Source organism: Penicillium pulvis, assembly GCF_028828015.1.
Source record: "Penicillium pulvis strain IBT 33274 chromosome Unknown contig_1_segment0_segment0, whole genome shotgun sequence".
Classification (NCBI taxonomy): Eukaryota; Fungi; Ascomycota; class Eurotiomycetes; order Eurotiales; family Aspergillaceae; genus Penicillium; species Penicillium pulvis.
This window is the reverse complement of record NW_026643074.1, coordinates 567,710-582,756: the sequence shown is the minus strand read 5'-3', so window position 1 is coordinate 582,756 and position 15,047 is coordinate 567,710. Positions and strand designations below refer to the sequence as shown.

The following is a 15,047-nucleotide window of genomic DNA, read 5'->3' as shown; positions in this document are numbered from 1 at the left end:
TTGGTTAGTCATCACCACGTGCCCACTCTATTTATATCGAGATCGACATGAAGGAGGTTGGGGTGCACCGCCACTAAGGGCAACTCCATCTTGGATGCCTTCAATTCCGTATGTCGGCAATCGCTGGTGATCATGGAGGATTCCTCCCCCAGTAAAGCGTGCGCCTTTGCCCGGTTGCCAAGTTCTGTGATCGAGTAGTACGTGTTTCTCTTTGAGATTCAGGGTCCATGTGGCCAGACGGACCCCATCTTGGCTGACGCACCCTGTCTAGCATTCTTTATGTTGCAGATGCCAACACCTTTGCATCTCTGGCCCTTTTAAATCATCAATGGCGACATATATCGGAATCCTCTGCACTATATGCTCATCATTTATCTAAATGCCCGTCATTCCTTTGGTCATGCGGGGCTCTTGCCCCGCCGGGCGAAATGGACAGCCTGTCTAACCTGAAACGTCAGTTTATCGAAGAGGTCCGTCGCAATGCATTCGACGTATTTCTTCGGCCTCGTAAAACCTTGGTGCGCTTGATCTCAAGCTCTATGAGCTCCTCCACAGCGTTTCCTCAGGGCGAAGTGTTTCGCTTTTCATTCTCCGCCAATGGTCATATGGTGCTATGTATCAGCTCTTCTCGGATCATTGTGCTGGAATTGGCTAGTGATCCAGTTTCTGTCAAACATGAGTTGCAAACCCGCCGGCGACCACTCGGCGCTACCATTCTAGATGACGGATCGCTGCTTGCGGTTCTCTCAGAATCCTACCGGGTCAACATTTACAGGCTCTCCGATGGCCAAGCTAAAAGGGTTCAATCGATCATTGTAAATGATGCTCCGCGCGACTTGACATTCTCGCCAACAGGCAGTGTACTAGCCCTATCATTCGAGGACAGTATCGAAGTCCATGCGGTTGGAGAAGAGACATTGACCACTGAGCGTCGCGCAGCACGCTGTTTGCGCGTCGATGCACTTTCGTTCACCCCGGATGGATCAATGTTACTTGGGTCGTCAGTGGACTACGTGACGGATGGCATTGTGACTATTACAGCTCCATTCTATACCGAAACTGGGACAGATGCATCGCCAGAGGAAGTTCAAATGCGAATGTGGACAACACAAATCCTCTTTCCTGAAATGGCCCGTGGACTTACTCATGCTTGCTTGATTTCAGAGCATGATGAAGGCGACGATAGTTGGATTCTTGTATATGACGTTCAACTGGCAGCATTCAGAGCAATCAGAGTCAATAACGTGGACGCAGGTGGTGTATACTTCTCCAGTCCATTTTTGGCGGAAGAATCAAGAGAGATGCTGCCCGCTATGCTTCCCACTATTGACGACACCGGTGAACTTGCAGCTTTGGGATTCCAGGACTCTGAAGTATGGTTGTATGGTGTACCCAAGCGACTTGACGTTGCGCCCACAGATCCAGCTCCCGATGGAAGTTCGAGAATTATCACCCGCATGGGTGGTGTCCATCATTATTCTAGCTCTGAAACACCTCGTGATAACCTAGTACAACTTGAAAAACTAGTTCAACAATCCAAAGCCTTGATTCGTGGCCGCCGTGTGACTGACATGCATGGTATCACATCAACTCGTTGGGTACACTCGGCGCCCTCTATAAAACCCAAGCGACGTCTTGTTTCTGTCGCACCTGGTGGTGTGCGCCCTCAATTATTTGGCGAAGAGGATGTCCCCGTGGACGGCGGAAGAATCCTTCTCCTAGACTTTGAAAGGTCGACCACTGATGGCGAGGAAATTGAGTTTGATATCGAAGTTGGGGAAACATCACCAACGATGCTACTGGAACCAGACTCTTCTCTAGATACAGAAGTCGAGTTACAAAGAAGGCGCACACGATTAGTTCGCAATGACACAGATGCGACAGGCACTGGTCTCCGCCCTCGGCCATCGACAAGAACAGTTCCGGTCCTTGATCGCCAACGACCTATGAGTCTAGCAATCCCCACTGCACTGAATGGAGTGAACTCAAATGGTGTGGTTGATGTTCCATATGACAACCAACAGCCTCGTTCTGGAGAAACACTTCATCGCGCCGCCACAGCCACAGCATCAACGCGAGGACGTTATGACCCCCGGTATCGCAGTACACCCAATCATCGCTACGTTCCTCATGAAAGTGATGCAGACAATTGGGTGCCGCCGCCGCCACCTTATAAGCGCGAGCCTGATTCACCGCTGCCAGATCACTTGCAGCAAACCCTTATGCCGGGACTGTCAACACCGCCCATCCCAGATATACCTCCTCATCGCCGCGATCTGTCCACTCCTAACATATCGACCCCATCTAACAATCAGATTCAGAGAGCGCACACTGCTCGTGTCTCACGGCAAAGCCCTACAGACCGTCCACGGCCTCAATCCGCTATTATCCAGCGATTGGGGACTATTACTGGCACCATTCGCTCTGGGAGAAGTAGGAGGGGCTCTTCAGCTGCCTTAGAGGCCTTGAACCAAGACCAACAACTTTACGTCCCACCTGTTCCAGAATTGCCTCCGCTGCCGGCTCATTTGACCGCCGCTCGTCCAAGCACAGCAGCGTCCCCGATTATTCCAATCACCACAGGCCGGCTCCCGCCTTTGCAACCACTTCCAACGTTAGCGGTTCAACCCGCAGAAGAACTGGGACATACCGACCTTCCAATACCTTTGGGAGCAACAATGCTTGGAGAGAACTATTTCTCATATGCCGTGTCATCTCCAAACCTTCTGCATATTCCACAGCCACACGGAAATGGGCTGGACCTTGATGCAGAAGATGAGGATCAAATACCTGCGAGACAAAGATCTTTCCGGCGAAGAGTCTCAACGGAGCCCACTAGCTTGCCACCGCCAGAGAATGAAGAGTGGCGGAGGCGCATTCAGGACTGGAACGAACATACGATTCGGGAACGAGGTCGAAAACGAAGAAATAAGTGCATGGTTATGTAGCGTTGTCTTTTCTTTACGTCCATTCTGAGACCACAATACCCTCGTTCGAATAGATATTTCCCGCCATTTATATACATGACATCCACTATCTAGATGGATGATCAATGCCATTCCGGTATGCCTTGAGAGATTGATCTAAACATCGATCTTTTGCGGATGTCTCCCAGTATTCTGTTGAAGATTATAAAAGGACAAATAAATTCCATATGTACCTATCAATGTATCCCGCATTATATAGCAAATGAAGCACAACAAGCTAATAAAGCAAAACAAACTAACATTATCACCAAAATATGGCAGAGTAAGAAACAGAGAGATCTTCGGGTTTAAATAATCATTCATATCATAACGGTCCATTAGATCAGCCACCACCACCTATGTCAATTAGAGTCAGACCTGGTTCCCATAGTGAATACAGGGCAGAATAAACTTACCTCCACAGCCTCCACCTCCACCACCACCTCCTCCACCACAACCGCCTCCTCCACCACCTCCTCCACAGCCACCGCCGCCGCCGCCGCCTGAGAGAACATTAGCATTATCACAAGCAAGAGCAGAGATACCAAGAAGACATACCACAAGCAGCTCCTCCTCCAGAGCAAGCCCCAGTACCAGCACCACCACATGCTCCCGCTGCAACACCACCACCACAAGTGCCCGAGCAACAATTTCCCGTGGCTCCCGACGCAGTACTCATACAGCCCGGGTTACAAGGATAAGAGCTAGCACTGATACCAGGATCACACATGTACGGTCCATAGAAGGGAACGTACATAGGATAACCCCAGACATAAGGCGCATAGAACATAGGCTCATATCTACCATCGCGAGTAGTCCGCGAATCCGAACGCGGGCGACCCTGTTTCTCAGCCCGCCGAACGGCTTTCTCGTAGTTCCGGTGCAGACGCATACGCTGGATATTAGCCTTGACGGCAGCGGCTGTATCCGAGTGAGCCGTACGGACAGCATTATGCGCTGATATATGAGGATTCTTATCCGGGTCTGAGGATATATCTGCGCGGTCGTGTAAAGCATCTGCTGTATCGCGTGCGCGAGACGAAGAGCCGATATTGAACATGCGGTCGTATAGATCTGGTGCGCGGGTCGCTTCGCAGTACCAGCATGTACATTCGCTGTAGATGCCGCCGTTAGTAGCACGGCGGTACATCTTACTAGTCCATTGGAATGCATCCGAAAGTCTGTTTTCGTCGACTTTATCATCGTGGTCGATGAAGCGGCGGATTCCACCGATTGAGCGACTTGTTGTATACTTGTAGTACTGGCTTGGTTGGAGCTGGTGCGTGTGCCAGGCTAGATCGACATCTAGCGTTGGGACGGCCATTTCTTTGGGGTTTGCGAGCATAATGTTGAGGAATACATTGTACTTGTTGATTAGACGATCGGCTGTGTCCATGACTGTTGGCGAGTGGAGCCAGTCGATGTTTTCCATTTTTAGGACGAATGTGCCTTGGCGGATCACAGCGCCGACTAGGTCGAGGGCGAATGGGCTGGAGTTGTCCCAGTATCGGGACATCATGCGTCGGAAGTGTACTTTCTCGCCTGGTCGGACGCTGGCTCCGTGTCGAGCGTAGGTTGCTGCCAGGGCCTTCCTGTCACGGAGCTTGAGCTCCAGTTGACTGCGGAGGTCATCGATGTTTCGGCACCGGTTTACTCTGGCATCGGTATATGCTGCCAAGTCCTTTCCGCAGGCTCGCATCAACTTGCTAGGGAACATCATTGCTTGATGGGCAATATAGGGCCGCTTCACGGGGCCTTCTGCGACTCCATTTATATTCAATAGCGTTCCTGGCATGGGAAGATCGTGTTCCATCAATTCGAGTAGGTCAAATCGGAACTTGGCAACCCTAAGTACGCCGTGATCGATTGCGAGGAGGCAGTGCTGGCAGGTGATTGCAAAGCTCTTGTCAGAAAAGCCGGTGCTTTCTGCGAATGCATTGTCGAGTGATGAGTTTATTTCGCCATTGGTCCACAAGACTGGGGTTGTCTTTTTGCAGGACGGGCACTCAAGGTCCTTGGTTGGGGGATCATGTAGACCATCCCATTTGACTTTTATCTGTTTCTCAAACTTCTGTTGGCTAGCCTCGCTCGGGGCATACTCCAAGGTACGGTCATCGATGCATTGGTTGACAGCTTCAAATGGGAAACCTGTTCTCCAGATACTCATCTTGCCACAACGAACGCAGTCCTCCAGGAAATTCCTTGGATTAAGCATGTGAGAATGCCAGACCATCAAGATATCTAGACTTGTGTTAGTTTGTGGTCATAGTTTGGGTTCATCACTACTCACCGATTGGGGGCAGATTGTTCGAATCCCATAGAATCATCATCTCACAGTCTGTGATTTCCTCATATCTCGTGCTCTCCTGATCTGCCATCGTCGCAAATGGCCGAGATTGAGGCAGGGCGGCAAACCACCACTTCTCATACCGGTCTACTGCACGGGCCACGTAGACAGCCCAGCGCTTCTCACGAATACGAGCCTTTGCTAGCGCAGCCTCCTCAGCAAATTTTTCGGCCTGAGAGTCGAAGAGACCGAAGAGGCCATCTTGGCTTGAGATAGAGTCTCGTAGATCTGCTAAGACAGCAAGAAATTTGAGGTGCGCGACGCACTGGTCGCGAGTAACAGTATTCGTGGTTACAATACTGTTGATATCCGTGGGCTGACCAAGGTTGAGCTTGGGCAACGCGAGAAATAGCTTGTGCTCGTCATTCTCGTATGAGGGAGGTCGCTGGTCGGCCTGATCCTTGAGTTCAGAGCCGTTGACCAGAGCCTCTTTCGTCTTTTCTTTGGTTGCAGTCATGGTTAGGACTGAACAAGGCTGAGAATGTTGATGAAGCGAGTTATCAATTTGAGCGAGGGGTGCTCATATCTTTTATATCGTATGATGTAGTGGTCACTGGATGGCCCCGTATACCAAGATTGATGTAGAAAGTATGCAGGTTGATCAAGGGACACGTGCATGGATCGATGGACGCCCAAGTAAGCCTTGCGGATCAGAAAGCTTCTGGAAGCGAAGACAAATCCCCGATTCGGTAGTTCCTCCCAGTCGGGCACGGCCAGCGTGCCCTTGAACTCGTAAAATGTGGGGGTTTGACGCGATCAAGCAATGATAGACAGGGTTGAGCGGGGGTGCGAAATGACGGGGCACAATGAGCTCATTTGATTGCTCCGGCGATAAAGCACTGCCTCGGCGCCGCTTGTACCCGTAAGCCTGCGCCCGATCGGCATGACCTCATATCGTTCTACACTTTGACATTATTTGTAGCAGTGCCCCTTCACTAATTTTAGTAGCTATGAATCTTGAACATAGATTGCTGTAAGTACTCCCAAGGTGAGATTCGATCTAAAGTACGAAGTTGTATTACTTCTATGCACAAGTCTCATGGTTCGATATGCGTTATACATTTAGCTCGAAAGGCAAAGAAGTATTTAAAATTCTTGTAATTGAATAAAAGAGTCAGAGTATAAAGCACAGATACAAAAGAGATAGGATCTAAATCTAAATACTAATTGAGTAGATTGTGGTCCCATTTTGTCCAAGTGGTAACTTCTCAACTTCGCCCTCGACTTCGGCCCGTATCCAGACAGGCCCCATTAGTGACTCCGGCGGCACGTGAATTGGCCGGATGTGTGATTAGGTCACGATAATTGAATGACTCCAGGCTAGTGTTAATTGATTGATATGAATAACAGTCTGCACAAGTAGTATGCTCATCTATCACTCTGATACCATGCATTTCCTCCAACAGGAAAGAAATTACCAGACAGACGAGTAACGTCGTGTTATCCTCTGTCGTTCTGTCACAGCATGAGCAGTGCTCTTGGCGTCAAAATTACTGACGGAGCTTCCTGTGGTAGAGATACCAGGCCTCCTCACATCTTCTATGAGCATCAATCTGTTCTCCGTATCTGGCAGCCCCAGCTTGACTCTTGTCTCGCTCGCAGATGATTCCATCTTGCTCATAGACTCATAACCATCCCATCCGTCAAACGAAACTTTCTCCAGCCCATGATAAATCAAAGGGAGAACAGAAGACTTCCATAAACTGGTCTTCCGGCGTCTGTTAAGAGTTCCAGTTGAGACCAGCAAAACAACTCCAAGCAAGAGCAACAAGGCAGGAAGAATCAGCCAGGGCCAATGAACAGAGACGTATGACTCGCTAGTGGTGACCTGGCCGGACACAGTTATACCACTCATGTCCCGGGCATATTTTGAAATTGCAGCTGCTATATTGCTCAAAGTTGTCTCGAGACCGGACTCAAAGACTTTCTTGATCTCAGAAGACGTGATATTTTCCGTCGTCTCAAGAATCCAATAAGGGGTAGTATCGGAGAATGTCCATGCTTTTTCTCCTGGAAAGGGGAGAGCATCTTGATACACACTGGCATGTGCACCACAGAATGCGAAATTATCTGTGTCCACCCTATACGAGTAATCTACTAAAGCATACTCGCTTGTCGAGTTCATATAGGGACTGGAGCTTGGCTTCCAGCATGTGGTGCCATTGAGGGGCTTGAAGTAGAAGTTTCCAAAATCCTCTTTTTCGACCCGAATTGACGACTGGCCGCTCGAAACAGACACGTTATAAGTTCTGCTACAAAGAGAGAGTACACATTCTGTGACATTTCTGAGCCCAAGGTTGGTTCCTGGAAAGAATTGTTTGCCCGGTGATTCGACCAGTTCTGAAGCTGGCAAGCTGAATTCGGCTTGTGCGATAACAAGGAGTGGGTTCTCCACCCCACCTATGGTTTTGTTGGAAAGTGTCTGGACCAAAGGCAGACTATGACCCACCCAGGCAACCTTCTCTGGAATGACCATCTCTGTGATAGGCTTTATACCTTGCATTGTCTCGTAGCTCAAAGAGATACTTCCTTCGTAGGGGGAGAGTTGTGGCAATGAAATATTGCAAGATATAGTTTGGTCCTGTCGGGAGCTCATGTTGAAGGATGAGGTTTGACAGCCTTGTATCTTTGCGCTTGGAGTGACATCCTGGCATTTAGTGCACAACTCAACCGATTGAAATAATGGCCATGTGCAATCACCAGAGGGGCATTTTGGTTCAAGGTCGAAATTATCCGTCCAGATTCCAGCGTTAGCAGCATCAAAGAACCCAGTAGACATACCGGAACCAAGAGTGGGATCGGGAATTATGTAGCGAGATTGCTGAATGCTTGCGGCGGATGAATTTTGTGTCACTTCTCTAACAGGATATGTTAGGATTTGTTGAACAAAAGGGTCAAATAGAAGGCCCAAAACGGTCACAAGCGCTCCAAGGCTGGCAAGGGAGTATCCCTTATCTTTCAGGAGCATGATCAAAGAGCCCCATGGTCCACGGCTAGCACTATCATATGCCTGAACATCCGAGAGTGGTTTTGAGTACTTTCCAAAGGAAATCCATCGGAGCTGGCCAATGCACTCTCCAACAATGTAGAGCAAGGAAGACTTTGAGCAGGTCGCTAATATCGAAACAATAGTGTTCAGTGTTAGTCCGCTGGGGAGCTTTGGAGTCTTCTGCTGATTATATACCAGCAGTGTGCAAAATATCGCTATGAAGGAAGCGATGCTGAAGCAGATAGCAATGCTTTCATAAAACCATGAGTCGAAGAGTACTGAGCTCCAGTGATGGTGATGAGCTGAGGAGGAATGAGCGCTTTTTTGAATCGAACCAGAATGACCATCGTGAAGCAACTGATGTTCTTGAGAGGGTTCTTGATCTCTCGCTGCCACGTGCGTCCGCCTTCGTTTGAAGTAGAAGAGGGAAAAGCCAATAAGAAACCCGAGTAGAACTCCCATTGTCACTCCAATCCCGATCCCAGCCTTCCCGGTAACAGAAAGATGTTTTGCCGGATTTGGAGAGGGCGAAGAAGATTCCGCATCATCCCATCTAAGCAAAACAGCAGGGAAGTCCATCATGGCAGTTTCCGTGGTCGCAGTGCTGTCAGTTTGAAGCACTGAATAGCACCGCAGCGTGTTCTCATACTCGCCAAGGTATGCATAGTGACTTCGGTATCAAACACATTAGTGCGCTTTCATGGTAGTCTGGAATCGGTAATTTGTAGCACTCACGTTGGGCAACAAGTCATGGAAAGTGTTGTAGCAGTAGCGCTGGCTAATCCTAGCAAGCTACTCTCCACGTAATAACCACTCGGGCATACATTACCAGAAAGGTAGGACGTTGGGTTCCATCCGGGGGGCATACATGTCGATGCGTTGCTGTAAGCAAGGGCTTGATAGTGGGTGACTGTACCAGCAGTCGCGAATGGAGTGGATGGGCTTGCATTCAAACATGAGGTGGGAGGTACAAAAGTCGTCGTTAAAAATGAAGCATTGGCAGCATTGGCAGTTGCCAGTGTGCTTGTCAATGTGCTTGTCATTCTTAAAGGCTCCACTGACAGGGACGACGAGCCTCGAGAATTCTGCAAGTCTCACGCACCTACCAGAGTAAGTACGGGTGTTCCGCAGAGCCTCATGAGAGAAGGCAAGGGAATATAAACCTTCCACACGAAGTCCCTTGGCCCCCAAACATGGTCAAGCCTCCAGAATTTAGCGAGAGCTTCATGCGGGGGCCAGGCAGGACCAGCACGACAAAGACAAATCAAATCTCGCGACATAATTGCTCCATGCACCTTAATGGGCCTTCTCTTTAGCTTTGTTGATCTTTGCCTAATGGACAAGAAGCTTACAGGGGAAAATGGAATTCAGGGTCCGGTCAGACCGTCCGCTCGGGAAATTCTGGAGGCGTGTAAAATTAAAGGTGGTAGGCGATTTGTTTTGAATTGAGAAACGTGGCCCAATGATGTTATACTGTCTTTCATCTGAAAATGTCAGTGCGGCGTGCTGGCCCCCAAAAGCATCTTACCCTACGGAGTCTTTTTAGGGCCAATCCCCTCAATCCAATGTTTCTGGTAATACGTGCGTTTCCGCCCCACTTTACTGTGCATGTTATGACCGCCCTGGCTCACCGCTTCTATATGGAAGTATATCGGAAATCTACGAACAGTATTATCAAAGATCCTCAAGTGCCTTGACTCTTATCATGGCAGAAGTTGTCTTCTCGGATAATTCTACAGAACTGACGGACTTTTACGACAACGCTTGGTTGTGCGAACTAAAGTGGGGCATTGTCATGTAAACGAAAGTTCATCACATTGCGACACTAGCCATAGCCTACCATTTTGAGCCAGGTTCATCCAACTTCTTTCGAAGTACCGACGCCGCATCATCAATACCGGCACCTGAAGCTGTAGAGACTGCATGAAGATGCTATGGCGAGAATGTCATTGTCAGTGGTGCCAGAAGTGATAAAGAAGGTGATGCTCAGTAAGAAAAAGCGCCTACCCAGTCCACATCTAGTGTATCCAATTTTAGTACTTTGACCTGTTCCCGGGCTTTCTCTTCATCCTAATTAAAATAAGAATAGACAAGACTAAATTAGTACGAGTCCTATCAATATGTAGCGGTGGGGAATAACCTACCAATGGCTCTTCTTTGAAATTAGCCAGAACTAACCATGGAATCCCTTTCTTCACGGTAGGGTAGAAATCATTTGGTTTAGAATTGACAGCTCCCTTTGCAGACAGCTCCAGACACAGCCTGAGTGAATCGAGGACCCATGGGTTCAAGGGGTCGAAGACCACAATCAAAGCATCTGAATCCGAGTAAAGCAGACCATTTGCTACGAGCCAACGTTTGGGACCGTTGAAGCCTAGGTAGACAAGTGTGAAATCAAATCTATATTGCTGGTTGCTCCCAATCTCAGCCGATGCCCATGCATCCGGCTCTGAGACATAGCGATTGATCGGGTTGTCACTGAGATACTGGAGCAAAATCTTGTCACTCGTGAAGTCATCTCCCTCAGTTACAATCCCAATTTTCTCGAATGATTGAAGGGAGGGTGTGGCCCCTAAAAGGGTCTTAAGTCGGGTCAAAATTGAAGTCATGTCGAGTATCTGAATTGCTTATTAGCGAATATGAATAAGATGTAGCGTGGAGAAGAACAAATATACCTCGCAAGTGCGTAGGTGTCGAGGTAACTAAAGCAGATGTTTCGTAGTGCGTTGTCTCATGAGGTCATTGCAGAAACTGGAAGCCTCCTCTCCTGAAAAGAAATAAGGGTTAATTACCTCAATCCACCACGGGCTCCAAGGTTCTAGAGATGCTTAAACAGCCAAAGAAGGCTTCAATTGCAAGAAGAGTTTGGTTCTGGATATGTTTTTCGGCGAGCGAAAAGGGGCAGTAGACGGCGCCATACCGTAAAGGGGTACTATATATGCACTTATCGGCGGAAGAGGTCCCAAAAACACAGCGGCTACGGCGGGATATAACTAAATGTTAGTTAGATGGCTATGAGTAACTGATCAATGAGTGCTGAGTGCTCACTGAGCGATCACGTGATTTATAGTGCAGCTCAGTGAGCCCTTACTGCAAAATATTCAGTGAGCATGAGCGAGAGCCTGAGCCTGATCTCCCTCATAAAAGCGGCGGTGTCCTAATTGGGTAAGCTTCGCCTGGAGGAATACAGTACCAACAGGCAGGTACATAGATAGTCAGATATCTTGAAAGAATTTAGTATAGACAGAGGCCAATCCGCCGAGACTTTCTAGATCACACATTGATCTAGGCTTAGGTCAAAAACGTTTATCCACCCAACACATCCACTCAACGCCAGCCATTGCCGATCACCGTTTGAAGCACGCGACCAGTGGTAACCATCGGATTACTACAGAGCATAAAAACCTGCCACCCGAGCTTTCAATTCACTATATAGATCTAAAAAAAAAATATGTATCAACAGAGCACAGCATGGTAAAAGGCCAGAAAATATACTAAATTGTCCGATTAGCTTTGCTTACCTCAGCCATTTTCTGTTCTCCCGGAGTCACCTGACGACCCCCGCGCTGAGTCATTCACCGGCGCATTTTAAGTCTGCATCTATCTCACAGCTTGAGCGGAGATTGTCAAGTCTGATTTGACCTGGAGAAAGGTCATTGTTGCAATTTACTTATTTGTTGCAATAAGTCATCCATCTGGCTTGCACACTAGCCATCACCTCAACCTTTTCAGCCCGCGGAAACTTGATCCCGACGGCAAAAACGTCATTCAGTCTGGCTTCTCGAGCACGCGCATTCGGAGGGTCACCGGCCCAAGCTTTCGATTCGGGTGTGGGAGCTGATAATGCTCCAGCGGTCATAAGTCCCGTAATGGCGGGTGTCAATCATGCGCCGCTCTCTATGTCCGCGGCCGATGGCTTGCAGGGTCGCAAACGGAATGTCACTATTGCGGGGATGGACAGCTCTCCGGGGAGTATTGATGATGCGGAGGATAATGAGCGAGATGACAAGAGGCGACAGCCAGTAAAGCGGGCTTGCAATGAATGCCGACAGCAAAAGGTGGGCAGCATCTATTGTTATAATGCGACATCGACTCGGTGGCGACGCTAATTGCCCTACGTTTATTTTGAAAGAACGCATTTTGCTAACCGGTGGTCCCATATCATAGCTTCGATGCGATGTTAGCCAAGATCCTTGGAGCGATTGTTCTAGGTGCCGTCGATTGAAACTCGATTGCAAAATCGAATCCAGTTTCAAGCGAGTTGGGAAGCGCAGTCGCAATGCTGAGATGGAACGAGAGATCATTGCATTGAGGAAACAAATCGCCGGCGCCAATTCTGGCGCAGTAATGCACCAGCAACAACCTATTCAGGCGGGTCAGTTGACGCCGAAGCAGGAATCCAATCAGGTTAGCCCGGCCGGTGTCTACCAGACCCAGACTCCGTCAGCCATATCCACAGACCAATATATGGGCTCGCAGGAAGCGGTAGCATCGCTGCTTGATCTGCGCTCTGGATATGATGGCTCCAACTACATGCGAAATGGAAACCAGCAGTTCAAACGGATCGAAGATGTCATGGTCGTACCTGAGAAAGTGACCGAGCTCTTCAATCTGTAAGGCCCCCGACACCTCACGCTCACTTCTTTATTCTTACATTTTAATAGGTTTTTCACTTACTACCATCCGTTCCTCCCATTCCTGGACCGACAACAACCGCCTGACGACTATTACAATAACTCGCCTTTGCTTTTCTGGACGATGATCAGCGTTGGTGCCAGACGCTATCAGGGTGATTCGGGTTTGTTGAACTCTCTGTCGGGACCAGTCACACGGCTCGTTTGGAGTACTTTGGCGGACATACCACAAAGTTATCATGTCGTCAAAGCGCTTTGCCTGCTCTGTACATGGCCATTCCCCACCAGTAGTACCTCGACAGACCCAACTTTCATGCTCTGCGGAATGATGATTCAGGTGGCCATGCAGCTGGGTCTCCATCGACCATCCCACAGCCAGGACTTCAGTAAATTCCGTGTGGAACTTATCGCGGAGGAGTTGAGAGACAAAGTGCGAACTTGGGCTATTTGTAACATTGTGGCACAACGGTATGTGTATTCCCTCACATGTAGAATTTGTTTCAGTTTTCCTAACTCTCTTCAGAGTTTCCACTGGTTATGGCCAGCCTCCTTCTACACTCTATGACTGGACATTGTCATCGAGTGATTCATTAGATCCGAACTTCAAATTGTCTGGTGATATGAAATCCCGATTGGAGATCGAAAAGTTCTGCGACAGGATCACTCGAGCTCTCTACACTAACCGACGAGACCCTGTTGGTTTGACTAGTGACCAAGAGCGTAACACGATGCTTTCATTCCTTTCGCGTGACTATGACGAACTAGAGGAGCAGTTCAAACCTCAGAACGACTGCATTACCGATCTATATCTCCGCGCTGCAAACCTTCATCTGCATTTGTCTGCTTTCTTTGACGACCCTTCTGCGAAAGACTACCGTGAGCGTCTGCTTTCTTTATACGTTGCCACTACGTCGTTCCTCGAGGTCGCTATGAATCTCGAGACGGAAGTCGGCCCCGTCCTCTCATATTCCCCTTATTACGTCTACCAGATGATGGTTGCAGCAGGCTGTACCCTTCTCAAAATGAGCAAGAGTTTCTTTGCTGCTCACATCGACATGGAGTATACCAAGAATCTGTTCAATCGGACTATCTGGGCCATTCGTGGCGTGTCCGCCTCCAACAACGATCTCCCTGAACGTCTAGCAGAAGTGCTTGCACAAATGTGGCGCTTAGGATCTCAGCGTTCAGCAACGAGCAATTCCGACGTCGATGACTCCTTACGACTTAAAGTCCGGTGCCGTATGAGCATGTCTCTCCTTTTCGATTCAGTATGGCGATGGCGAGAGGATGCCCGGACAAAAGGAAGAAACATCGAAGCCTACCTCAAGAACCCGACCAACCCGGATTCCGCAGCCGACTCATCAGCTACTTCATCTGTGGGTCCTCCCCGTACCTCATCATCTACTCCCGGCCTTGCCGGTGGCGACCCCAGTCTAGCACCGGCGCCAATCCTCTCCCAAGCTGCCATCGGTGTCCAACCAAACAACGGCGTCGGAGGCCTTCCAAGTGGCTTCATGGAACCCAACTACGAAGTCTTTGATCCTTTGAACTGGCTTCTTGACGGTCTTGTCGACCTCCCATATTCATATTCGACCATGGGAGGAATGGAGACCTCAGGCATTGCATAGACCAAATTGCTTGCCCTAAAATCTTTTCTTCTTCTTTGCGGGCGTATTGGGCTACTTGTACCATTATACCACACGGATCCATTCGCTAATGATCCCTGGAGTTTGTTCTTGTCTATTATTCTTCTTTTCCTTTGTCACTAGTCTGTTGGCCTCTGGCCTTTACGAGTCCCTGTACGACATTTACCCTAACTATGATGTGTGATGGAGTCGCGTGCAAATATATGAGCCTTTGCTTTCTTCATTCTCATTACTCGACTCCCTCGCCTGCATGTAAGCCATAGCCTTCGCTGTATAGCGCCTTCCTATAAGAGACGCATTAATGGTTCATATTAATGAAATGCACTCCACTTCACCAATGCATTCATTCCGGGCCAATATCAAAATTACGTTCATGGTGCTGTAATCATGACGCCTGGTATGACTGTAGATGGTTCCATATAATTGACCGCTGGGAAGCAGTGGGGTTGGTCCAAGCTACATGGT

General features: G+C 48.8%; 5 protein-coding genes across 5 annotated transcripts; 2 read left to right on the top strand and 3 right to left on the bottom strand.

The window, feature by feature from the left end:
• Window positions 1-132: 132 nt before the first annotated feature.
• On the top strand, window positions 133-2,948 carry N7503_003185 (F-box domain protein; the record flags this gene model as incomplete). The annotated part of the gene is made up of 2 exons (XM_057062732.1): window positions 133-197; window positions 272-2,948. The coding sequence occupies 2 exons, from the start codon at window positions 133-135 to the stop codon at window positions 2,946-2,948; spliced, it is 2,742 nt and encodes a 913-aa protein (XP_056923647.1).
• Window positions 2,949-3,309: 361 nt separating this feature from the next.
• On the bottom strand, window positions 3,310-5,770 carry N7503_003184 (uncharacterized protein; the record flags this gene model as incomplete). Its single annotated transcript, XM_057062731.1, has 4 exons — window positions 3,310-3,323; window positions 3,383-3,469; window positions 3,525-5,207; window positions 5,257-5,770. 4 exons carry the CDS (start codon window positions 5,768-5,770, stop codon window positions 3,310-3,312), a joined length of 2,298 nt encoding a protein of 765 aa, XP_056923646.1.
• Window positions 5,771-6,727: 957 nt separating this feature from the next.
• On the bottom strand, window positions 6,728-8,881 carry N7503_003183 (DUF3176 domain-containing protein; the record flags this gene model as incomplete). The annotated part of the gene is made up of 1 exon (XM_057062730.1): window positions 6,728-8,881. The coding sequence occupies one exon, from the start codon at window positions 8,879-8,881 to the stop codon at window positions 6,728-6,730; it is 2,154 nt and encodes a 717-aa protein (XP_056923645.1).
• A 1,257-nt stretch (window positions 8,882-10,138) lies between these two features.
• Window positions 10,139-10,911, bottom strand: N7503_003182 (uncharacterized protein; the record flags this gene model as incomplete). Its single annotated transcript, XM_057062729.1, has 3 exons — window positions 10,139-10,234; window positions 10,310-10,372; window positions 10,447-10,911. The coding sequence occupies 3 exons, from the start codon at window positions 10,909-10,911 to the stop codon at window positions 10,139-10,141; spliced, it is 624 nt and encodes a 207-aa protein (XP_056923644.1).
• A 1,075-nt stretch (window positions 10,912-11,986) lies between these two features.
• N7503_003181 (putative C6 transcription factor (Leu3)) lies at window positions 11,987-14,564 on the top strand (the record flags this gene model as incomplete). The annotated part of the gene is made up of 4 exons (XM_057062728.1): window positions 11,987-12,360; window positions 12,470-12,915; window positions 12,967-13,404; window positions 13,460-14,564. The coding sequence occupies exons 1-4, from the start codon at window positions 12,172-12,174 to the stop codon at window positions 14,562-14,564; spliced, it is 2,178 nt and encodes a 725-aa protein (XP_056923643.1). The 5' UTR covers window positions 11,987-12,171.
• Between the last annotated feature and the right edge of the window lie 483 nt (window positions 14,565-15,047).